Here is a 26,795-nt window from a genome sequence, read left to right as displayed (position 1 = left end):
ATATTGAATTTAATTAATTATTAAACATTAAGTCAGTAGTTGTTTGAAACTTGCCTATGCTACAATGGCAATTCATTGAAAAGAAATGAAATTCAATTCATTGAAAATTTTGAAAAGAACATGAATTATTTTGTAAACGGTACCACAAAATTTAGCCATTCATAACATCAGAACATACAACAGCCTAATCTCAACTTGCTTGCTTAAATATAGTATTTACAGATATTTTAGCCCCACTTTTGTAAGAAGAGTATCTTTAAAGTGGTTGAATATACTTTTAAAACAGAAGACAGCTAGTCTTCAAATCATTCACAGTAATTTCAAGAATTCCAGAACCAGTTTTCAGAACTGATAATTATTAATAAAACCATAACACTAGAATACTAACAATTGTAGTGTTAGTTCAAGAAGTGTTTGTCTTACTAGGCATTCCTTAGATTTGTAGAATCAGAGAATGGTTTGGGTTGGAAGGAGGAGCCTAGTTCCAGCTCCACTGCCATGAGCAGAGACTCCTTCCAAAAGACCAGGTTGCTCAAAGCCTCAAAACCTCAAACACATCTAAGGACTGGGGCAGCTGCAGCTCCTCTGGTCAACCTGTACCTGTGCTTCACCACTCCCACAGTATATAATTTTTTGCTTATGTCTAATCTAAACCTACTCCCTGTCAGCTTGAATACATTCCCCTGTGTCCTGTCAGTCCATACTCTTGTAAAATGTCCTTCTCCATCTTTCCTGTAGACTCCCTTCAGGTGCTGGAAGACTGTCGTTAAGTCCCAGCCTTCTCTTTTTCAGGATGAACAATCCGAAGTCAATATTTGCTAATGTAGCTTAGCCACTCTGAGGCTGGAGGTATAGACTTGCATTATTTTAGTTTCCATCTTGTAAAACCGGCTTGATTCTGCTTCTTATTTCTACTCATGTATTAATTAATTTTTTTAAAGTATTTTTACTGACTTTACCTTTCATTTAGTGCCCTGATTTAAAGCTCAATGAGGCAAATGAAAAGATTTTCATCATTTCCTTGGACTGTGGGATTAGGCTTTTTAATTGCAGTAATATATTTGTGATAAAAAAACCTGGATTTTTAATAATAGCTGATTGTTTTTTCAACCATTTATATGAGATGTTCTCTTTCACAAACTTCACCAGTTCTTAAAATATCATTACGTAATGCTGCTTTAGCATAGCAACATCAGTTCATTTGTTTCCTAACTTGCACACTTCCAGTAACCTTAAAATATTAACTTGTTTATATTCCTATCTTGTCATCTTATTTGGTTGCACCAGAAAAAAATGGTTAAATGTTTCTGATTGGTGAAACTAAGATACCAGCTCAAGCGCAGTTCCACAAAGGCTTTCTCTAGCTCCATTTGCAGATTGAGATATTTTCTTTCTACCTCACCAAAAAAATGTTTCCAAGAATGGCAGCAAGTTGTTTGGCTAGAAACTGCCTTATTGTTGCTTACATTCAAGGACAGTGTGGTTTCACAGTACCAGGTATGTTAGATATGATATACTGGATGGTGCATCCTCAGCTGTTCTCCAGCACTTAAATCCTCTGCACATGCTGGTAAAAATACATGAAACACATATCAAATGAGGAGGTAGAGCAGTAGTTTTATTATTCTATCTTCTCTCCCAGTGCAAAGGTGAATCTATTTGGAAAGCAGAATATCTGCAAAGAGATTCAAGTTTTTACAAGGCCTGAGGAGCAAAATTCTTGTCCTTGCTTTTCCACTCACTTTCCCAGCCTCCTCTATGTCAGCCATTGAATGGTGTACTTGTTCTCTCTGTGAAACAGCTGTTTTCTTCCACACTATATTATATATTCCACACTTGCTATAGTACGAGACTCCTTTACTCTTCAAAGTGCTTGTATGAGTGGATTGGGAAGGACAAAAATAGTGTTGATATCCCTTCAAGAGAATTTCTTCTGAGCAAGTCTAGTTGGTTGGATTTATGTATTTTAGTGACCACACTGGTAATAAATGTAAGTTCAAACTATCCAGAGTCATATTTCTGGCTGCAAATCTCACAGAAATGTACGATTTGAGGGTACAATCTGCACTTTTCCAAAAACTATTTTCAGCTTTGACTTTTGGGCATAAACTAAAGGAATACTACTGCAAGTCAGTCATTAGAGGCCCAGTCCTTTTACCCTGGCCTGCTTAAGAGTTCTCACATTGACTTTAGTGAGTGCAGAATTCAGGATTTTAACTGAGAGGAGTCATAAATTTAATATTGTTTGTTGTAGGCTGCAAGTCTTCACTGATACCTTGTGGTGACAAACATGGCAAGAATGTTGGATTCTAAGAATGATCACAAATTTTCTTTGGTTGAAAAAGTTTTAGAGAAAACTATCTGAAAAATTCCCTTTCACTGTTTTTTGACACATGTAGAAGGAGGCTGAATAAATGCCAGGCCTAGATTACATGTTTATTTTGTATAGTTTGGTTGCCACTGCAGTATTAAATGCAAATGAAAACTCTCAAGTGAATCCTGTTATAAGCAGACAATGTGACCAAATATTTTCTTTTTATTCTAGTGATAATTCTTGGCTAATATAGTCTTCATAAAAGTGGATTGAATCCCTGGTAATATTGTTCAGGCTCAACAAGGTTGTGAGGTTGTGCTAGTCCTCTCAATAGACCATGGAAAAAGACTGTGACTTCTTACATGGCATTAGTTGCACCATCAGCAGAATTAATAGCCAAAAATGTTAGCATTGACATCTGATGCTAGAAATGCCTGACTGCTACAAATTCTTTCTGCAGAAATTTCAACTGAGCAGATTGGAGAAGAATTCTGGTAACACTTCTAGGTTGGTTTCAAAAAGAAAAAGATCACAAGGAGGTCACTTGGAAAAAATATGTGAACTTTATTTTCCTGTGTTTTCTTAATTGAAATGAATACTTCAGCTACCTTTGCTATGGTCAACACATGAAGGAAAAATTGTATTTCTCTCAAGAAAAGTCCTTGTATTTTTTCTGGGTTTTTTTAAAAGTATGAAATATTTTGTTAGTTTTAATGATAGCCTTTTGCGGTCTGCTTTAGATGGGGACCATCTGAAACTTTTTGCAGCTATCCAGACAGGGCTGTCCAGTTAATAGATGTAATGACATAAATGATATTGTCTTACTGTTATACAAGGTCTCTCACAAAATATCTCATTAAATCCATGGTCTGTGAGCTAAATCCAGAGGTACATTGACCCAGGAATGAGGGTGTATTGACCCAATGATTTTCTGGTGTCAGATCTGGAACACTCTCTTGCATTTAATCCCCTTTTTTTTTCTAATTAGTATTAGGAAATTTGAAGCCTTACAGGGTGATGCACCATTTTTTGTCCCTATGATTTTCTTGCTCATTAGTTTTGCATTTTTTCCTGCTTCTGAAGAGTCACAATTACAATTGAGTTTATCATAGCTAATGATTCTACACAGTGTTCATTTTTTTTCAATTTGTAATGAGCTGCCAGGGTCTTAACTATTATTAAATACCATAGTAAGTGTACACTTCAATATTAAGGTGTTTAACATTAAGACACCCTTTTTAAAGCATCGCATCTATGTAAATCTGTAGGGTATAACAATACCAACATTTGCTGTTCAACTTTCTCATGCCCAGACTTTTTACCATTCTCTTATTTCAGAAAATCTGTAAAGCTATAAACTGAGAATTACTGAATTATCAGCTCAATAGAGAACAAATCAAAGCAGATATTAAAGTGAGGTTATGGGGCAGGGGAAGAATATCCTGGAAGGAAATGACCATGTGCAGGAAGACCTAGATTTGTTCTACTGACTTTGACACCTAATGCTGCTAGTTTCAAAATTAATTTCAACCTCATGTATCTATTTTTGACTGTGTTTCAGCTCTACTTAAAAGAAAAGAGTAAGAGTCTATTGTCTGAATCAGAAGCTTCCCTGTGGAAAGAGTGGAAAACCTTGAATATTAATGCTAACTTAAGCACAGGATAGATATAGAAAATTAAAAAAAAATAAATAAAGATCCACCTATTTACTTATATTTTCATTATTTCTTCACCTAGCATCTTCATTCTATCCAAGACATGAGATTTCCCGACCTGCCCCCAGGGAAATGTTTTCACATGAAAATGTAACTCTTTGACTAAGCACCTAAGCATAATTTTTTGTTCAATTAACCTTTGTCATAAACATCATGCTTTATCTTCTACATGTTTTTATTAATTGCTTATATTAATATGCACACAGATATATATACTTGAAATATAGCATTAAAATTGGACATTGGCCTTGTTTTTTCAGAGGTAAAGTTAGGTTTCTGCAAGAAAAGATTTGCCCCCCAAGTTTTTGAGACTCCTAATTTGTGCTGATCTGTTCAACTCTGGCAACATTTTTCATGTTATTCCAGACTCCCTGAGAAATAAAACTTTAACAGAGCTGCTGAAATGAACCATGAATTTCCAGAATGCAATATTTTAAGGTTAAATGTGCTTATATTACAAATTGATGTTCTGAGCATAATTTAGAGTGAATTATCATAAGGTAAATATTTAGGTCAAATTACTTTTAATTTGAAGTGTGAGCAAGAAGCCTAAGTAAAAAGAATGCAGTAGTGAATGAGACATCTGCCAACACAGCAGAGCTGAAAAATAATGCAGTCTTGCTGTCTTGCAACGAATGGTTTAGAAAGCCCTGGGGGAGAAAGAGCTGGAGGTGGGAAGCAGAACTGAAGCCATTGTGGAGAGGAAGAGTTACACTCTTCCTGTTATGACAGGAAATGCAGACAAATGTGCTTCCTGACCATTTGCTCAGCAGGGAATGAAATATTCTTTGACCTTTACCTTGTGAACATTTTAGCAGCATAGAAGTTATAAACATTTTTTTTACTATAAACATATGTTTGTACCTGCCAGAAATGGTGATAGCACACCAAAAGGAAAATTAAAAAAAAAAAAAAGTCAGCTTTTGTGTATATTTTATTAGCTAATGTGTTTTTGAGATTATCTTTTTTGCCTAAAATTTGTACATATCTGTAGGTCTGTCTATAAAGAACTTAATCCTATCTCTCTGATTCAACAAAAGGATGTGAAGCATCAGAGGTTAGCCTTTATTATTTTTTCATTCCTCTTTGGTAAATCTTAATTTATAAGTTAAAATGGGAAATACATTGTTACTGGCTGACCTCCTAATTTCTGAGGTTGCTGTATCATCTTTAATCAATATATCTTTCAATTTTATCTGTCCTTTTTTTACAAAGGAAAAGCTTACAAGACTGACCCTCATGATTTGGATTTGGGCAGATTGAATAGTATCACTACTTTGAGTATTTGATCTGTTATTTATGCACAAAGATTCTAAAAGTGTGGTCTAACATACAAAACCTTCTTTTTTATATGGGTTAATCATGAACATTTTATTTGTTATGGCAATAATTTTAGACTGTCCTCTTAGAACTCCTATTTATCTGGACTATTCAGCAAGTCATCGCTCAATATGCTTGGGGCTTTCTGGGACAATAGCTCATTTAGCAGCATAAAGCAATGCTGTCTGATCCCTGTAAGTTGTGCTGGAGGGTTATAAGAACATGGAGGTGGTCTGCTGAAAGTCTTTCATTTAATGTGGTATGCCCAACTGTTGCATAAAGGCAGATTTGTCTAGATCAAATTCTGCACTGGTGCTGTTTGCCAGTCCCCTTTGAGTTATTGTAAAGATTGTTTCAAACAGGTCTCTTCATATGACAAACAGTTCTAAACAAAAATCAGAGGAAAATAAGAGGAAAAAGGGAAAAGAGGTTATAACAACAGTTTTTGCCTCTCCAGCAGTTATTTGATGTTTCAACAGGATAGGCTTAGGTACCTGGCAGTAACACTTGAGTGAAGAGCCCCACCATGGCCTTATGTTTGAAGTGGGGTAGACTGCTCACATAACACCTCCTATTTATCACATACATCATATCTACTGTGCTTGCTCGAGTCCCTGTGTCAGAAATTAAGACATTCCAGATGAAATAAGGACAAACAGACATTTCTTTTTTACAACGTGGTGCCATTATGACATACTTCTGTGCATCAGTGATCCTTCTTCTTCTCCTGCTTAATGGCAGAAAATGTATTTGGAAAGCATGTTGTGAAAATTCCATTTCTCTCATTTTCCTCTGTCAGCAGCTGTATATCTGTATAGTCAGAATAGAAAGTAAGGGGAGCACTGATATTCTAACACTGGCTGGAATGAATCACTTGAAACATCACAGGACTTCTACTGTGAAAACATAAAGTGTTAGCACATATGTTGTGACTCTTAGTGACAAATATGGAGTGATGTTATGGTTCAGCCTCTCATAGTTTGTGAGATTGCAGAAAAAATTATTTGAAGAAAATTAAAATTAAAACCAAAACTAAACTAAACTGAACTAAACTAATCCCAAACCAACTCCCAGCAAAAGAAAGACACAATGATCACATGGCAAAAAAGATAGGTAATGTATCCCGACGGCTGTTTTCATTAAATTAGGCTATTTATGGATGTTTGTGTTTCTTCACTGATATATAAGGAGTATGAAATTGTCATTACATATTTACTTAAAGACCATTTCCAGTGGCTAGCATCCCCATTTACAAACTCACGCAGCTAAATTAAAATTTTGGCAGATGAAAGGATTTGTAATTGCAACCAAGTGACAGTACCTTCTAATTTATATAGCTTAAGTAAGTTTAACTTAATAGTGATTAAACAAGAAATTCTTCTCTGCACCAAATTGCCCTCTAAATTGAGCACATCAGTGTGTGACATGCATGTTTGAATTGACTGTTTACAGCTTCACTTTCAGATACCTACTAGGCCATTTGACAGCTGTTTCCATGGAACTGAAGAGCCAGAGTTATAACGACCTTAACACCCTTACAACAATTCTCTTTTTTCAGTTCCTTTCTTTTAGCACATGCTTCACCTGTAGTTAGAACTTCATCCAGAATACATAAAAACTCACCTTGATTTATATCAAGGAAATTGAAAGTTGACTACTTCACTGAAAGTATTTTATAATCAAGTAATATCTTGATTAGCTAACACCATACAAAGTCATCATCATTAATGCTTATTTATACACAAAAATGCTTCAGACTTTAGTAACCTACCTTCTTGGTACCACCATCCTTATTGAGAGGACAATTACATTTAAAATAAAAAAATAAAAGTTAAATAAGTAGAATAACTATAGTTCTAAGACAAATAAAAAAGACTAGTGGGTTTTGAGTTAATACAAAGAAATAGAATAGTTGTTTTTTTTGGTAGGATTCAGAAATTTGGTGATCTCCACACCCTACTCTTCTTGCAATATATATAAAACAATGCATTAAAGCATTTCATACAAGTATTTGGAAATTGTATCATTGTTGAAAACCTCATGTCTTATATACACATGCTTAAAAAGATTTTAAAAACCATTGACTATTGGCCTCCTATCTGTTCCAATTTCCACTCCACTTTAATTTTTCATAATTTTCATCCTGTCATTATGTATGCTATCTCAAAAGGATCACCTAAATTGCTTATCCTTCTCCTAAAGAGAAGTAGGTTAACTGAAAAACCTGCAAATTCACAGTGATTTAGATAGTGAGGATAATTAAGCACATGTTGACTAATACTGTAAGGAAATAACATGTAGTGATTTGATTCTTGCTGCTGAAACAAATTAAATGTTGCAGAGATATCAAAGTGTATGCATTTTTGGGGGGTGTCTTATTTGAAATATGTTGATGAATTTTCTCACTATGTGTGTGTTTTCCTCCAGTGTCACTAATGTTGTTTATGACAAATGACAAAATGACATTGTCAGTTGTTATATGACGCTACCAAGACTGAGTACTTTGAACACAGATCATTATTAATTATAAGAGTATGTGAACACATGAATTTTTTGGTGATGTAGCTACAGTTTGTGTTCATGACAACGTGACTGTCTTGTTTGCTTTCAGCACTCAGTTCTAGTGTAATCAGAGGTTTTTTCCACACTGCCTTCCATCTAGACAAAAGAGAAGTTTTAAATTATTTATTAAATTTTTACCACTCAAGAAAACTTTTTCAATACTTGACTGCTACTTAGAGAATACTAACTAGATGGTTTTTAATTTTAATATTTTTTAATGTGGACAAGAATGGTTAACATTCATAGCAAATCGTGAACACATTGAACAAATAAATTTTAATAATAAACATTCTGTTTACTTAAAATGCTCACAAAAGTATTTTAGCTTGTGGCATATTCATCTTTTGTATTTAGCCGCATAGAAGAATGTAAGCAAAAAGGTAATTTTGTTTCTTAAATGGCTTGAAGAGTATTCGTAATTTTTTCTGAAAATACTGACATGACATTTCACTATGTATTTGAAAAGTTTTCTATTATAAACTGTTATAAAAGTGTAATAAATTTACAGCTCTGTATATGGATTATGTATGTGTAAAGATAAACCACTATGAATGACATATTCAAAAATTAAAATTCCAAATCTCAAGTAGTGAAACAGTAGTAGATACAATTGCCTTTAATTCATTATCAGTTACAGAAACAATTATCTGGTGGATTTAGAAAATATTAGAAAGATCAAGAAATAAAATCAAATTCAGAACCATTAAGATTATATATTAAAGAAAGAGAAAATTAAGATTATTTATTGTTCTGGTTTTCTGGTGGGGCTTTTTCACTGTCCATAAAAAGTAACTCTAACCACTATCATTCTGGTGATAACTGTTATGGATTAAGTATCTGCTGTGCAGCACAGCTCAGTGGTTTTTCAAAATATTAAAGAGTTTTACCTAGTAGTAAACACAAGCAGTGGCTTTAAGTATATTTTTATACTGGGGTGACTTTAATAGTGAAAAGTATGCTAAAGGCAGAGATACTCCACCCACAGCACTGTGATCATGTGATCACCCATATCTCTGTGAAAGCATGTTAGATACAGAAAAACATGTTGAATTAGTACAATTTTTTTCTGTCTCATTAATTTCTAAAACAAGCTTTTATATTTATAGAAACATATATGTATCTTTCAACCATTTCATTGCATTTTTTAATCAGAGAAAGCATTAAAGAAGTGCTTTGAAGACACTTCTATTTTTATTATTATTTAGAATTTTTAAATATTCAATTTTTTTTTTTTTAATTTAGAATATGGGTGGTTTTGTTACCTATCTCATTATTCATTCCAAATATCAAAAGCTATGTTAAAAAAATTTAGAAAAAACTAACTTTCAGTTATGCACACTTGACATCAGTGCTGTAGTAAATGTTTTCTTAAAATGCTTGAATACTTGTATTTAATGGCAATCCATCTTAACAGTATGTTGACAGAGGTTAAAATAATTGAAATTAAAATGAAAGGAATAACATTCAGTATGCATTTGGTGAATAAGTGTTCACAGTATGGGCACAATGCCTCAATTTTCTGAGGGAGTCTAACAAATAGGGATTAGCAATACTTAGGTCATATTTTCCTTGGCCTGACATGTTGGGATTTTAAGGTAGTCTGGGGTTGCACTTAGCATTAGCTTGCATTAGAAGTGTGACAAGTTAAAACACAGCCATATGAATCACAGACAGACAAATCTTCTTCTTGCCTCAGCATTAATGAACAGAGGTGCCACTGGTTATGGGTGGTGTATATACATAAGGTCTGGTAGCAACAAATGTAGAATCAGGCAGACCAATAAACTTGATTGTGTACCTGTCCTTGACATATTGAGTACCTTGATCATGTGTTATATGTGATTAATTATAGGCTTAGCAAAATCATTTTTGTCTTAAAAATTCCTGTCAATGAAAATTATTTAACAGAAATTGCACATATGGAGAAACAGAGGAGAAAAATTCAACCATACAATTAGCTTAAACAGCTCTTACTAGTTTCTTATCTCAAGTCACATGTCTTACTGGAACTTGTAAGCTAGTGCTGAAAAGCAGATGAAAAAATTGTTTGAAGTGCAGGTCTTTCATTGTCAAAACAGTCCCTGTGGAAAATCATAATTTTGTAGGGAATAATTATAATTTTCATACTTCCTGAATTTTTCATTATGTAGGGGCATTAGCTGGCCTACTGAGAACTTGCCAACACATCCCTATTTCTTTCCTATATAACATGACTTAAAGCACTTTGGACTAAAAAATGTCAGTTTATATTCCTAAGCATATGGCTTGAAATGAAATAAAATATGAAATTTGTGTGTTCAGGAAAGACTTTGTTTTAAAGGCTGCTGACCAGTTATTTACTTCATAATGCTTTATTATTCTCATTTCTCACCAGCGTGATTTTTAACACTAGTTACTTCTTCAAAAGTATCATGAGTGTGTTTATATGAGCAATGTATCTCTTTTGTGCTACTTAAATGCTTATGAAATAATTTCTTTGATTCAAAGCTAGCAGGAGTTGAATTGAGTGGAGTTGAATTCAAAGTCCATTACTATCAGAATAAAAAAAAAACAAAAAAAAAACCAGAATTGACTGCAGTTGTTCAAAGTATTTACAGCTGCAAATCTGAGTTGCGTTTTGTAAATGTTGATGGGAAAGATGAATGCAATCTAAATTTAAAAGTTAGAGTTGCAGTATCAACACTTCATAGCACCACTGAATGAAGATAACCCATGGTCCTTACCTGTACCTCAAGTTTCACAGAGTGATAATTAGGTATTTCTCCCTTGTGTAATACATACAATTAACATATATATATATTCTATTTTGGAACTTTATTTATGTGTTTTCTGAGCATGTTCAATTTAAATACAAAGCAGTCACACATTATAGTTCAGAAAAAAAAGGAGAAAGACTACAGAGAGAAACTTGTGGATTTCTGATGGACCTATTATGCTTTTTTTTTTCCCCCAGGTGACTTTTACAAAGAGGAAATTTGGGTTAATGAAGAAGGCTTATGAGCTTAGTGTTCTGTGTGACTGTGAGATTGCTCTAATAATCTTCAACAGCACCAACAAACTGTTCCAGTATGCCAGCACTGATATGGACAAGGTGTTGCTGAAATATACTGAGTATAATGAGCCACATGAGAGCCGAACGAATTCAGATATTGTAGAGGTAAGACTTTGTGTTTTGCTCTGAGGTGGAGGTGCTCCAAGTAGATTACACCTTCAAGTGACATAGCAGCAGGAGAGCAGAACAGGACAGTGGTGTGTTGGCTTGAGCATTGGAGGCGATGAAGCCAAAGCTGCAGGAAATCTACGTCTTTTGTGAGCAGTTTTATCCTTCTGAGTCTTGCAGAAACTTCTGCAAAGGGATTTCTGGCTCCCTGTTGTCCTGGTTTTTGTGCTGCTTTGTCACTTTGTCCCATTAATCCTCTCCATGCCTTGACCGCTACCTACCAGCTGAATTTCCTGCTTGTCTCCTTGTCTCTTCCAGGGAAAGGCTCTCCAGAAAACATTGCATGCTTTGTCTCCACAATCCAAAATTTATGTCATTATTTGTTCAGAACGAATTAAGAATACATTGCACAAGATGTGGAAGATTTTGAACCATTTCTTGTTGCAATTTGACTGATTTTTTTAGCTTTTTGATTGTTTGCAGAGGATGTCTAATAAAATGCAATGGAAGTTCATTTACAATCTGCACAGTAAAAATATATCAGCTAGTCACACAGATTATTACCATAATAGTGACAGTATCAAAGCAGTTGTGTCAGAATGCTAGAAACAATGTTTCATTTTTTTTAGAATTATAAGGAGCAATTTTTATTTACGATTACTGAAAATTATTAATTTAAATTTAAGATTTTAAAATTTAAGCTTCTAGTATTTGCAGAAAAGTTAGTTTACTTTGCAATCACATTTGGATTCAAGCTATGCAAAATACATAAAGCCTTTAATGACTTTGTTGTTATTAGCAAAGCACTCATATCTTAGATTTCTAAAAAAATGGGTTATGTGACCTATACAACTTCTGGTTTTAAGGTCCATGACTGATCTAATGTTATCAATTAAAACACAATACAAGGATGATGACCTATCTTAATGGCCAGTAAAAATTTACTCCTGAGTATACTTGGTTTACTCCAGATCTTTATAAAGTTAATTACAGATTTTTGAATCACCTGGATGTTGTCTGAAGTGAGACTTTGCTACTTTTGGAATCTTCACCAGGGTTAGTCATTTTTTTGAGACTAGCAATGTAAGATAGCGAGTTACTTCTATATAAAATATTTAAAAGGATAAAAAATTCTGTATAATTAAGATTGTTAAACTTGTAACAAGAGCCATAGTCACACCACCTTAGATGGGCAAAGATTGCACACTGGAATATATATCACTTCCCTATCCTTCTTCTATCCTTGTGTCAGTATCAAGGAAATTACTGTTTTGCTTCCCTCCTTATTTCCCCCGTATTCATCCCCACCCCCACTCCCCCCCACCCCCCCCACCCCCCCCCGCATTAGAAGAGGGTGACGTTCTGACAGCAGAAAAAAATAATATAAATTAGTTAAGACTAGGAGGAAAGTGCATAATTTCTTCCTCCTCTCCATCATCTGTTTTCCTCCCTTACTTCAAATCTTTTGTGTAGACATGAAGCCTTTCCTGCCACCTAGATCTGGGAAGCCATGTCCTGTCCAAAAGAGTTCAAATTCTGGGCCCAAATAAGTCCTGTCCTCCTTTAGTGGCAAAAAGCCAGAATATTCTTAGCAAAAGAGTTTCCTGTGATATCTTTACTTCTTCCTGCAGGCTTTTGTGTGGAAATAGGTGGAAATCAAGTTAGGGATTTATTACTTGCTTTACAATAAATTAATACTTTTTTATTATGAGGACTACGGTTTTCCAAGGAACTCGAATAAAAACTAAAAATTTCAAATAATGTTGAAATTTCAGTAAAAGAACTCACTGCACCAGCAAAATCCCTTTCTGCATAAACAGTGGGCCAATTTGGATAGGCTGATCAGCAGTTTTGCATGCAGACATGTAATTTTCTGGCTATACCCAAAGTTTATGGACAACTCTTTCCACTTTTCTAAAAGGAACAAAATTAAAGCCGGTAATTGAAATAAATGTTATGTAAATTGAACAGACATAAAATGCCAAGTGAAGTGAATGTTCTATCAGTTCTGAGTTTGATTTTCTGTTACATTTTTCTATGTTCTGCCTGTAACATAAAATAACTTAAAACATATCAGTACAGGTACAGTTTCAGAATCCAAGGAGTCCATCTCCAGCATGTAGGTTTTGAACAAGAATTCCATATTGTCATGCCTTTAATGGAAAATCACAGTTACAAGTACAGCAGAGGATAAAGCCAATGAAAATACGCAATCTGACAAATGGCTTGACTCAGTGTAGCTTAGGTACATTTCTAGGTACAGGAAATAAATCTGCCACACATTTAAATATTTTAATTGATCACTTAAACTGACTGCATTACACATATTTTCCTTGTAAGACATCCATCTTCTTTTCCCTCTCAGACAACTAGATTTCACTCTTAAAGTTTTTTAATCTTCTTCTTCCAGAGCAATCAACAGAAGCTGAGAATAAGACAGTATTATTAAATCTGAGCACTTTCACCTAAATGCCTATTCAATAACTATATTTCAGAATAAAGAAGAAAAGGGCATAGCTGTGCTTATGGATTTCTGCACAGCATTCGAGAAAGAAAACTTTTTTTGGATGACCTACGAAAATTTGAAACATAGCTGTCAACTATACAAAGATCTCTAATTTAGAACCCAATTTCTGTTCACATTCAGCACAATATTAACTATTTAGTTACTTTTAAGTTGTGGTAGAACTGTGTTATCAGTCATTAAAATGTGCTGTAACTTCTTTAAACTATCCATATTCAAAGAAAATTAAAAGAGCAGCTCTCTCGTATGAAGTTAATTACTTTTGAGTTAAACCACTGCTATTCAAATAGAAAAATTACATAACTTTTCATGTAGAAAAGTTTCTTTCTGGCTAAAGTCAGAATTAATTTTATTAAGCAAATGTTTTCAATGTAATTACAGGATTAATTATATTTAGCATTTCTGAAAAAGTGAGTCTACTGGCCATAACTCATTACTTAAAATATCTGAAGAAAACAAAGTCATGTATTTAACAAACATCACACTGTTTTTTAATGGAAAATTGATTCCACCCAACTTAGAGGTATATGATATCAATAAATCTATCTTTATAAAAAGTTAATAGTTATTGATAATACTATTATCAATAGAATGGTAATAGAGAATTGTAATGGCCAGTTGCTGTTCTTTTTTGAGCTTTTCTTTGACCTTTTCTGGTTTAATGATTAAACAAATAGCTCTTACTTTCTTTACATATGTAGAAATTGTATTTACATGTAATAAATACAACTGAGATGATGTTTCCAGTTGCTTCATCAAAACACATTTGATTAATAAGATATTTGAGAGTTTTTCAGGTCACAAAAATTATCTACCAGGTGAATGTGTCTCAGTTAAGATCCAGTAAATATACTTAAAACATACATAGGTAAATAAAAGTAAATATGTACTCATGAAGGAGAAAATATATGCATTCTACACTCACACTTATCATTTTCAAGCAATAGTGACAATTATTGTGAGTCTTAACAAAATCTCATGGAGATATGCATTAATTCTGGGAAACAAAAAGCCAAACAAAAAAATATTCAACGAAAAAAAACTGACCAAACAAAAAAAGTACATTCTGAAATTTTTGTTTAGCATTAACTGGATTCTTAAATCTGAAGCCATTATGTCCTCATCAAGCCACTCATACTACAGTCATTCATTCAATTTTCCTTCAGTTAAAAAGTGAGCATTAGTGGCTGGATTTAGTAATTTCTTTTAAGGAACACGAGAAACTCTGGTGATTTCTTTCAACACTGAGGAGAAATATAACATTTCATCTTTATGCTAGCCTCCAAGTGTGCATGTAAATTCCAACAACATTATATTCAGCATAATTGTATAAGACTAGGCAATAACTTACTTTTGGCAATAAGGAAATGGGGAAGAAAAAATGTCAGCATTTTACAACAGTCAATTAAATGCATGATGCATCCTTTGGATTTATGAGAAATGAGGCCAGATCCTTTCCTTTTTTCTATGAAACAGAAGTGGATGTAACACAACTTATTTTAGTGATATCTTACTACCACACTGCTGTGGTTAATAAGAATCCTGTTCTGAAACACTGTAAGCTCACTACTTAGGAGCTCAGGAAGGACCTCAGTCTCAGATTTAAGGGTACAGATTTCAGAGCAGGAATATGGGGAAATGTTTTGCTGCAAATATAATTAAAAGTCTACATGCTACAGAAATCTACTGTGATTCTTCAGCTAAGCCATCAAGCCTTTGCTGATTTAAGGTGAAACTTCCTGCCTGTTTTCTCTCTAACTGTCCCTTTTTCCTTCTCATTTCTATCATGTCAAAGCATCAGCTACTGTCTCAGCTTTAGAAGACCTCTAGTGAATTTTCACTAACTCCTGGTTTTGATTCAGTTTCTGGTATACTGTTTAATACGCTGAGCCTTGCTCTGTGTGCACATAAATCATTGCTCCACAAATCACTCACTTCTTTATCTTTCAGCTCTTTTTAAACCCCCCAATCCATCAATTTCTTTGACCCTGCTGCTATTATTGTCACTCTTTCTCCAGCTGACTTCTCTTCATCCTGATTCATTGGTCACTACCTTTAGTTCAAGTTCTCCTACTAGGTCAGCCCTTTCAAATTCATCCCATTAAACGTATCTTCTACTTTCAGGCAAACATTCATCCATCTCCTCAGTTCCCTTTTACCATACCACTAATCACTAGTAGAGAAAAAAGCAAAACACAGACTCTATTCATCTTTCTCTTTGTTAACTGAGGTTCTATGTCATGAATGCTAATCATCGACAAAGTATCTTAATTTTGCAAAGTTCACTGCATAAAACTGCTAATTTGTATGCATGCACACACATCTGCCTGGTCTTTGCAGGTCTCCATTACCTTACAAAAAATCCTCCCATGAGCTCAATGTCTTTTATGAAATATCTATTACCTGTTTTTTGATCTATCTTTCTCTGCTACATGTCTTCAACTTCTCCTTTATTTCTCTCTCTCTCTCTCATTTTTTTTAATCAAGTGTTAGAAGGATTTCATGGTCCTCAACATGGATTTTTACATGTAGGAAGACATCAGCTCCTGCAGTATACTGTCATATATTTCTGCTTCAGTAAAACCTTAACCTCATCTGGCTTCTCATCTATACATTGTCTTACTCTGTTAGGGATTGATTTTCCATTACACTTGGTGGTCCTCCATCCTCTTTTGCCTTCTCTTTTTCATGGAAATTGGGTAAGTTTGGGTAACTTGAATTGGGTGAACTCTTGCATTTAGTGATAGTGAAGACTTAATCAAGAATTAATCTGAAGTATTCGAGGGGGAAATCATTTTAAGGACATTGTGATGGGGTTGCAGGTTTCCCAGGGAAAAACAAAACAAACAAAAGGACCCAAAAAATAAAGTCGTTCTAATTTACAATAATATGTCAAATTTTAAAATCATTTTTACACTATAGATTTTCATGGATAATGAGCATCTAGCATTGACCTTTTAACTTGTTTTGTATAGGGTAACACTAATGATCATTCTCTAGCAACTGCTGGTGAATGGACCTTTTACAGAGTATTTTCCCTTTTCTAGTGGACTTCTGTATTTGGTGAGGGAAAACAGTCTGAACATAGCAAAAGAAATATGTGCCATTTGCAGCTACATTTTTCCCTAAGAGGAAGAAGCGAGGTTCTGAACATGTGAAATTTGCCCTGCTGGTTGCTCATCCTTTGTGTTTTTGACATGGAGAAATCTTCACAGAGCTTAACATTAAGATATGCAGGAACAAACTAATACCAAGCCCTATAGGAATTCAGAATTTTTTTATTGTGTGCTTTTTTAGCTGGTTAAAAAATCCACTGTTACTCCGAAAAAAAATGTGTCTAATGAAAACATACAATTAATGATAGCAGTTCATTCATCCATGGACTTGTAGAAAAGCTAGTTTGAATGGAAAATCCAGCTGTTTTTAGCATGACCAGCCACGACGTGTTAACTGGCATACTTTTAAATCTCCTTGAGGGACATGAGAGTTAAAACATACTACAGCTTCAGCACAGTAGAAGGTTGGAGTTGAGAATGGCACTCAGGTAGCCACAAGCAGTAGTTGTGCCACAGAGGAATGCCACAGTCCTGTTTTGCTCATGGACTTACCACACATTGTCCCATCAATCCTTACAGATGTACTGTGGGTCCTATAGCACATTAGGTTTAGTCACTTGATGTGGAAGTTTTGAATGAGATAAAGAGAAAAGAAATTTTCTTCTGTCAATTATTTCTAAAGGTCACAGAGCTAATGACTAACTAGGAGGTTAATTAGATTCTGAAAGCCTCTTCATATCAATTAAGACTCTTATCTGTATATTTGTAGTAAATAAGCCCATACAACTCTTTAAATGTTCTCTTTTAAGGAAAAGTAAGGCAACTGTTGTAGCTCATTTAATGTGATAAGTGTATTTTCCTCTCTTGTCATCATAACATAATATTGCATATAAACAAGCTGTGAAATACATATCAAGTCAGCTCTTGAGCTGCTGAAATCAGGGGATTTCTTTCAGCTACTGTGGGCTGAAGATCTGGGACAGTATGGAAAGTAAGCCTGTATGTAAGAAAGGTTATTCAGGGTGATCTAAAGACAGTACAGTGTATTGGATACTGCCCTGGACTAGGACTCATGAGACTTGGATTTTATTAATAGCTTTGCCAAATACTGTTTTGTGACCTTGGATAAGTCACATTTCCTCTTAATGCTTCAGTTTCACAATCTGTGAAATGGGGATAGCATTATTGATTTCCTTTGTAAATTGGTTGAAGACCAGTTGCTCAAAAAACAGCTAGCATTACCAGTTTCACAGGACAGATAGTTGGAAAGAGTCAACTGGCCAAAAAATTTTCTTTGGATGACTATTTAGGCTTTTTAAATGCCTTTGTCTTTTTTAATTTTTAGAAAATACAAGCCAAACCATTATTGCAAACATCATGTATGACAAATCCATAGGACTGAATTTAAGATCTTCAGCATTTTTCCTTTGGTCTTTGCTTGCCAACTGAGTACTGAGCCTTTGAAAAAGGTGTTTGCAAATTAATGTCCTCATGTGAGCTTTTTCTGTGTTTTTTCTAACCATGAATGGTTAAAAAAAAATCTCAGAGGGAAAAATATCTTGGCTTCAAAAGTACTACAAGTCTGTCCATTTTATTAATCTTGATTTCATTTTTTAAAGTAATTGCTTTAAAAATACATCTTTTCTAAACAAAAGCTGACATTCTTTACCAGAATTATCTTATTTTTCCATCAATTTGGGATTCATGTAAATAGTGGCTATTACAAGACCACAAGAAAGACTTCAAAGCTGGAAAACTGTGTATGGCAATTCTATTCTATCCAAAGTAGTCCCTCAGTGGAACTGCTGTTAGTCAGTGAGAGTGTCCAAAGCAGTCCTTCTACTGCACTCATTAGGTAGCAATTTATTCCCTTCCTCCCACTTATCCTCATGAGATTTTTGACTCTTTATCTTCCCAGGCTATTTTCAAGCTCTCCTTGATAATTCTGCATCTCCTTGTTACTCTGCATTTAATAAGTCAGAGAATTTAGTTGCTATGCAATCTAGAAGAAGAAAAGTAGAGGATTTCTTATATTTCAAATTAATTCAGTATGTGAAAAAATGTAGCTAAGGGAAAGTTGCACAATTAGGTTTTTTTTTCATTTTGCTTTATCTCAAAAGAAAAAAAAAAAAGTTTTCCAATATGATTTATTTCAGCAAGGATTTGGTTCACAGGAAACACAGCTTGTAGTCCTAACATATCTCAAATGAAGGCAAAGCCACTCACCTAAGTGCTACTTTTCCATGTGTGGAAGAGAAATAGGACAGAAAAAAATAAAACAGATCCAAAGTTAATTATTCTGAAGCACATGGTACATCAGAAGCGTCTTGGGTGTATTTAGGGGGTGATCTGGACCTCCTGTTTTAGCCTTTTTGAGGACCGTGTCATTTTATTTTTCATTTGTTCTTTCATTGTTTTACAATAGTTTTTTAAATACTTTAATAACTTAGCAAATTTTTTTGGATTGTTGCAAAAATGCTAAAATTATGAAAGTTAAAAATAAGTGTGGAATATTTTTTCAAATTTTTAGTTCTTCCTTTTTTTGTCAAACTGGAATCTTAAAGCCATATTTCTTAGAGCAAGGTCTATTTCACAGATCACTCTTTCTTTCTCCAAAATATGATACATCTGGCTAAGGAGCTGGAAATATCTCACATGTCTGTGTAACATTCTCAGACCTTAATAGTTCCAAAGTTTTATCCCAATCTAGTAATTGGGGAACGTTCTTTGCTTTTGTAATCACTGTTTCACATAGTAACAGCTTGTATTTTGGTCTGTTTGCCAGAGGGTAGGTTTATTTTTAAATCCCTGTACTCTGAATTTTCTTAATTTTTCCAAGATTGGAAGCAGCTGAAATGCCTGAAGTTACAGGTTGAAGGGCTTGCTTCACAACATGAGATGGGAAACCTCGTTCCCTCCTCTTTGTGTTTTTCTTTTTTTTAATTTTTTCCTAACAATGTCTCTTAACTGATATTTGTCTTAAAATAGAACACTGTCTCACTAAAAATAGCTTGGCGCTCAGTCTTGCCAAGGAAAATGGAGAGGAATAGGCGTGGAATAGAAGGCTGAGTAATCCAGCTCTATTCATTCACCGATCCCTTTGAGAATGCAGGCGATGATAAAGTGCCCTCAAAAAACCACAGGCCTGACTTGCTCTCTTCAGACTCCTAGGTGCCAATAAACATTTTAGCCCAAGGATATACTTTTTTTTTTCCTCATGGATCGTAAACACTTTCTGAAAGACAAGGCTTTGTTTCGCAGAAACTAACATACTGTCAAAAATAGCTGAATTTCCTAAGGTCCATTTTTTTTTTCTTTCCACATGTTTTTTAATTTATTTTAAGATAAGCAATGACTGCAGTGTTCTGTCTAGAATTACCATGAAATGTCAAATATCTAGTGTGAATGAATGGAAAAAAAAATAGATGTTTTTCAATGATGATTTCATGTGCCCTCAAAACTACATATCAGTAAGAAAGAAAAATTTATTACTCTGATTCAGAGCAGTAAAACTGAATTGGTAGACATTATTTACTTCACTGAAAAATCAAATCTTAGCTGCAGAACATTTCTGCAGATATATATGTTTTTTAATTTGTAGTTGTTCTGAAACTCAAATTTCACAAGAGAATGTGGTAGACTGGAGTAGAAAAGGTCAGGATCTAATTTACTCAAAAAAATACCTGTTGAGAACTTGCAAAGCAGGAATTTTTCATTTGAACAGTTGTCAAATTAGGGAAAGTCAGTCTTCTGTACTACAGTTTTTCATATCCATTGTAGTATTGCAGTGTGAGATATCAGTAGTACTACAGAGCAGAAGAAACACCAGGAAGGGTTGAGCATGTTATTTAAAGCAAGAATATGTGTTGTTCTGTATGGAGATTTTTGCATTTTGGTTTTTGGTTGGTTTTTTTTTAATGTGAGTAACCTGGTCAAACACAGCAATAGGGTGTGGAGACATCAGTGCAGTTCACAGGGTTATTTGAGCCTGAGTATTGTTTTGTTCAGTTCCTGTAATGCTGCTTGTGATAAGACTGGAGACAAAGGATGATAATTGATGGAAAGGGACTTAAATCACTCCAAAAAGAATCAAGGTCCTTGTATTTGGGTACATCAACTCTTCTGGTCTCCTTCCCCCTTGTAAAGCATTTTGTCTTCTTGCATGTTGGCCCCCTCTGCTCTTTGTAATGCAGGCAGGCCACAAGTGATTCCTTTATGCAGTACACAGGGTGTTATTGTCTGTGTGGTGTATTACTAACTACCAAGGCTGAATTCTACTATTGTATCTTCACTTCAAGCACAGAAAAATAGGACACACAACCCTGCATTACCATTTTCAACCTAGATAGTGAGCTACTTATAGCTGTGTTCCAGACACAAAGGCTTTTGTGAGCAAGCCCATTTTTAATTTTCATCATTAAAATATCCCTGCTTTGTAAGGCCAATACAAAATGTGGTTATTTACCCGGATTCATACACAGTATGAAGCTATGAAGTGATAATGACTAATGTAAAAATTCTACATATTCTCTTACCTCACAACTATCTTTAATGAAAATTACTGACCTTGCCCTCTTTTCCCCCCAAGACTTTTTGTTACATTGGGTTCCCATTAGCTCTTGGCTGTTCTTTGTTAAATCAATGTTGAAGATTACGCAATGCTGTTTCTAGCAAAATAAGTTACGTGATGCACTGTTCTTCATATGCTTACACATGAGCAGGGGGTTTTTTGATACACAAATGTTTCCAGATGTGGGTCCTGAGCTACCACTCATCAGGTTAAAAGAGCCCTATGGTATCAAAAACAAAAAAATTCTGCTATGCAAAGCCCACTATTCAGGTTTTGTTAGGTCTCTGTTTAAAGCCTAGAAATGTCAATGAGAGCGTTCTGAACAAATTCACATCTGCCCTGTTACAGCTTCTAACACAGACAAAACTTTCTATGCATTCTGCCTCCTTTTGTAGTAAGAAATAGTAGAATAGGTCCTATTTCTGAAAATAAGACCTATTTATGGAAGATTTATGGAAGTTGCTTTTCAGGCACTGAAACTTCGCACAGGAAGAAAGTTGAATGTTCCTGCAAATCTCGGCAGAATCATGGCTTTTTCTGAAGCAGTGCCAGGATCAGTAAGGGTGACAGAGCTGGGACTCAACAGCTCATAACATGAGTCACATTTATATACCTATGCTCAGAAGTAAACTCTCTGCCACAGAGTTGTGAATTCTCTGAGAAACAAAGGCACTCTGCAAGAGGAGCTTCATCGCCAAAGAGGATAGGGATGAAAAGTCAGTCTAATCCTGGCTTTTTTGCCTACTTTACACTCCTTCTGGGCAGCTAACATCTTAAATTTTCTTCTCAGGCTGGAACACCTTACCCATGTGATTTGCATGAAGTGAAGTGCCTGCATAGCTCTCCTTCCTAGACTACACACAGATAACACTATCTTTGTGAGATGCCTTTGCACAGTTTTTATAGCTCTGGCAAAAGTTCTGTTAAACTTCAAATTCTGGTAACTTTATTTCCTTGTTACAGTAAGAAGGTATAAATTCATTATTTTTGTACTACAAAATTTGTATCCATCCTCTATGTGTTATGTACTTCATATTGATTAGACCCCATTTGCCCTGAATTCAGAGAGGCCTGTATGGGTCTTTTTAGATAAGACAAGTGAAATTAATGTAAGTTACCAAATTTGAGGGGCTATAAAACCCCCAAATATAGAACAATATAGAACAATATGCTTTGTTGTTCTACATTTTTAATAATCACAGGTCTGTAGTCAGGCCTGAATCAATGTCCATAGTCTAGAGTTGTTAAATGTTGTTAAATCTTAAATAACCATTTTTCATTGCATTAGAGAAGTGCCATTAAAACAGTTTCAATCAACATTTTCTTTATGCAGCAACCTCTGAATCCAAAATTTTAGGTAGTTGTGTTTTCCTTACTTAGTTTTTCCATGAATATTTCTACCATTAATGGAGAAGTAAAAACTGCTAAAAGAAGTTGCATCATGTATGTTCTAAACAATTAGTTCATTATTTGTGTGATAGGTATGTCAAAAGTGATACATTGGATATACTTGCATTCAAAAAAAAGCCTCAAATTCATTTATTTATATCATCCTGTGTGATCTGTAGACAATTATAGTGCAGAATTATATAAATAAGCATGGCTTTACTTTGGGTTGTTCAAGTAAATGTTTATTCTTTTATCAAGTGTTATGGTACACAAACTGTTCAAAGAAAGCAAATTATATGAGAGTCAATAAAAGTGCTTTAAACTGCTAGAGATTGGTTCAAAAGAGATCAAAACCTTGACAAAGAAGCAATACCTAATGGAATGTCATAGCATATTCAGCTTCCTACAATATAACCATGGCTGTAACACGAAAAGCAAAAAAAAAAAACGTAATTACCCTTTCATTTTTCTAATCCAAGGATTAGTTATTACATGCTTCTAACATATATCAGTAAAACGGAAGCTTTATGGATTTCTTCCAGCAGGTACCAGTATGGGACTTAGCATCTGAGCTACATTTCTGTAACCTGTCTGAAAGAAGCTTGCCACCCTAGACATAAATTTTCAAGACCCACATATATTGTTTACCTCATGAATAAAGGCTCATAATTATGCTCAGTACTTTGCCTCCTATATCTGAAGAAATTTCACAGAAGTGTCTAAACTTGCCTTAAAATATTGCAGCAGTCATTTGTCCAAAAACCTAGTCTGGAGGTTCATGAACATTATGAAGGATCTGTTATTTTACCTTGAAGATTACTTGGGGCCTGTACTGTGCTTAATAAGTATTGACCCAATGTGGGTCAAAGTTGAGAGCCTTTCCCAGTCCCAGTTTAAGACCCAAAGAATTTCAACAGGTTTTTCTCAAACAAAAAGCTGCTACAAGTCACAGAACTCTGTCTCCTGTCAAGTTCTGTTTCTCTGACTTAACAAATCATGTGTTTGTTAATGCTCAAAGGCAAAATTATATATATATTATATATATAAGCTATCTAGAATTATATATATATTTAACTATCTAGAACTCTCTAGACCATAGGAAGCTAAGTAAATCCTATCCCTTCTAGGAATATGGGGAACAATAGCTTTGAGACTATTCAGATCAAAGAAGAAACAGAACCTGTGTTTCCAGTTAGCATGTTTCTCACTACTAGCTGTTATACAGAAAAAAAAATCAGGATCAGAAAAGTTTTCTTAAAAGAGATGGGTGAGTTTTCCTCAAGTCTTTGAAAAGTTGCCTGTAGGAGGGGACATTATGTTCCAGTCAATACCTGAATACCCAGTAGGAATGTGGGTGAAAGCATTTCTGTAGGCCTGGGTAACCACCTGATGCTTTTGATGAGGGATAGGATTTCTGAAAACCCATTTGCTTGTTTTGGGTCCTCCACAATTCCACCACAAACTGCTAGGTTTGGATCCTGTTCTGTAGAACCAAACTCTTCCAGTGCCTCAGATCCTAACACACTGTGAATTCCACTGTGAAATCAGGTGCCTAAACAGTAGGTACTGCCAAATTAAGCTTTCTATGTCCCTAAACCATTTACTGGATCTATTCCGTAGCCTTTTCCTGTCACAATGCCCTTCTTTGCAACAAGGCAATCGCAGTAGGGTGTGGACTGCACTTTATGGTTTCAGTATAAGCTCAAAGCATGAAGGAACACTCTTTACTGACCATTTTCCTCCCCTGACACATTAAAAATTGCTTCTGTTCCGAAGGGTCCTTAGAAAGAAGTGCTGTCATTTCACTGTCCTGGAGAAATCTTAATATACATCTTTCAAGCTGGGGGCAGGAAGAGGTGGGGATTCCTCCTAATTTGCTGCATTAGAAGAACCCTTTAACAGTTAGGGCCCCTTTAGATAACTACATATATGTAAATATAATATAACAGTTGTGTAATGACTACTATTGATATAATATGCATTTTATCTAGTTGGACTAAACTCACCTGATAGTAATATTCATGAGAGATTCACAACTGTATCCTGAATGAAAGAGATGTTTCTGGGCTTGGACTTGACGTGAGACGCTGGACCCAAACAGTTATAGAAAATTCTTTTGTTTGCTCCACAGATTAACTTTTTCATTCCTTCCCCATTAATGAGTATGACAAATCCACCTACTCATGTACAGTCTTTTTCACGGGAGAAATGTTCTTAATTCCACCTCCTTCTTCATGAAGCATAATGGTGTAAAATAGCTGACTAAACCTGAACATTCTGAAGTCTTCTTCCTACTGATCTCCATGACCAAATGAGTGGCAGGAATAAAAGAAGGGAATGCACGCCTTTGACTGGTCCATCTCCATGACTCTGGCATGGGGGGAGAAGCTTCTGATGGCAGGGCAGAACAGGCACCCCTGTACAGTGTTTATGCTGCGATAGCAAGTGATCAAAACTGGTCAAGAGACCACACCTGAGTCTCCACCAAGTGACACAGTATCTGTTATACCCGTATTCACAGTCTCCTTCATGCCTATTTCTAACAAGTCTCAGAAAAATTAAGCAGGCCAAAATCTTGTTCCATTTGTTCATCTCTCCTATGGAACCCACATGAACCCACATGAACCCACATCTCTCCTAGGGGACCCACATGAAGACGTCTTTTGTAGCCCACAGATCACTCTCTGTAAATACCATATGATTAAAGATTTTAAGATCTCAGACAGTAAAACTTTGCCAGGCCAATATACCAATACATCTTACAAACATATAATTTTGTTCCAAAAAAAGAAATCCAGTTTTACAGCAGAAAACCCTAACATTTAAAAATTTTTAGCTGCTTCCAGAAAAAGCCAGATTTTTCAAAAAAAGCATCTAGATTCTGAATTAAGAAATTTCCTTTCCTTTCCTTTCCTTTCCTTTCCTTTCCTTTCCTTTCCTTTCCTTTCCTTTCCTTTCCTTTCCTTTCCTTTCCTTTCCTTTCCTTTCCTTTCCTTTCCTTTCCTTTCCTTTCCTTTCCTTTCCTTTCCTTTCCTTTCCCTTTCCTTTCCTTTCCTTTCCTTTCCTTTCCTTTCCTTTCCTTTCCTTTCCTTTCCTTTCCTTTCCTTTCCTTTCCTTTCCTTTCCTTTCCTTTCCTTTCCTTTCCTTTCCTTTCCTTTCCTTTCCTTTCCTTTCCTTTCCTTTCCTTTCCTTTCCTTTCCTTTCCTTTCCTTCCCTTTCCCTTCCCTTCCCTTCCCTTCCCTTCCCGCCCCTTCCCTTCCCGCCCCTTCCCGCCCCTTCCCTTCCCGCACCTTCCCGCACCTTCCCCTTCCCCTTCCCTTCCCCTTCCCTTCCCGCACCTTCCCTTTCCCTTTCCCTTTCCCTTTCCCTTTCCCTTTCCCTTTCCCTTTCCCTTTCCCTTTCCTTTCCCTTTCCCTTTCCCTTTCCCTTTCCCTTTCCCTTTCCCTTTCCCTTTCTTTTCCCCAGCCATGATTTTTCTAGTACCTCTGTAAACTGTGTCCTGGCCAAAATTTCTCACTAGATCTTGAGTCTGCCTCTGGCTTTTCTGTTTTCTCAAGCAATGATAATAACTAGAGCTGTTCTGCATCTAAGTCTGCATCTAATGCTTTTCTCTTCCATGATAGCACTGAAACTGACCATCATGTTGTTAAGTTAACAGCTTCAGAGGGCACCACATAAACCCAGGTTTTTCAGGTGTTGTCGTGGTTTTAAACTAGTAATTAACAAAAGGGAAAAAAAAAAATTACTTATTTCTTGTTGTGAGATATGGATTAAAACAAGAGCAAAACAGGCGTAAAACTTAAAAAAGGAATAAAGAAAGTTTATTGATAAACTACAATAATAAGAATGGTGGTTTGATGGTTTAAACAGTCCTAATTCTTTCTACAGTCTTTTCACCAGTCTCTGTAGAGAAACAGAAGTTCCTTTCTGTTAATTTATGGAGTTTCTCACAAGAAAACTATTTTTGTTATAGTTTCCCGTTTCCCTGATATCAGCTGCCCAGAGCTGCTGTTATCAGAACTCACCCCTCCCATTCCACATCATTCTGAAATGTGTTATGGGTCATGAGTTTTGGGATAGCATTTTTAAGGATAAGTTATTCAAAGGCAAAAAGTATTCTTCATCTATTTCTGTGAGCTTCACTAGAAAACAGTTTTCTCATTGCCTCTCAAGGCTTCAAATCTC

The 26,795-nt window shown here is 35.2% G+C and overlaps 1 protein-coding gene across 9 annotated transcripts in view; it reads left to right on the top strand.

Annotated features, from left to right (window-relative positions):
- The window catches only part of MEF2C (myocyte enhancer factor 2C), a 134,037-nt gene that overhangs the window by 58,381 nt on the left and 48,861 nt on the right, over positions 1–26,795 (top strand). For all 9 annotated transcript variants that reach the window (XM_058864446.1, XM_058864449.1, XM_058864443.1 and 6 more), the window contains one exon: positions 10,865–11,068. In XM_058864446.1, coding sequence (XP_058720429.1) covers positions 10,865–11,068 — 204 coding nt within the window. The remainder of the gene's footprint in view (positions 1–10,864; positions 11,069–26,795) is intronic.

Source organism: Poecile atricapillus, chromosome Z, assembly GCF_030490865.1.
Source record: "Poecile atricapillus isolate bPoeAtr1 chromosome Z, bPoeAtr1.hap1, whole genome shotgun sequence".
Lineage (NCBI taxonomy): Eukaryota > Metazoa > Chordata > Aves > Passeriformes > Paridae > Poecile > Poecile atricapillus.
The sequence above is the reverse complement of the archived record's forward strand: the minus strand, read 5'-3'. Positions and strand labels throughout refer to the sequence as shown.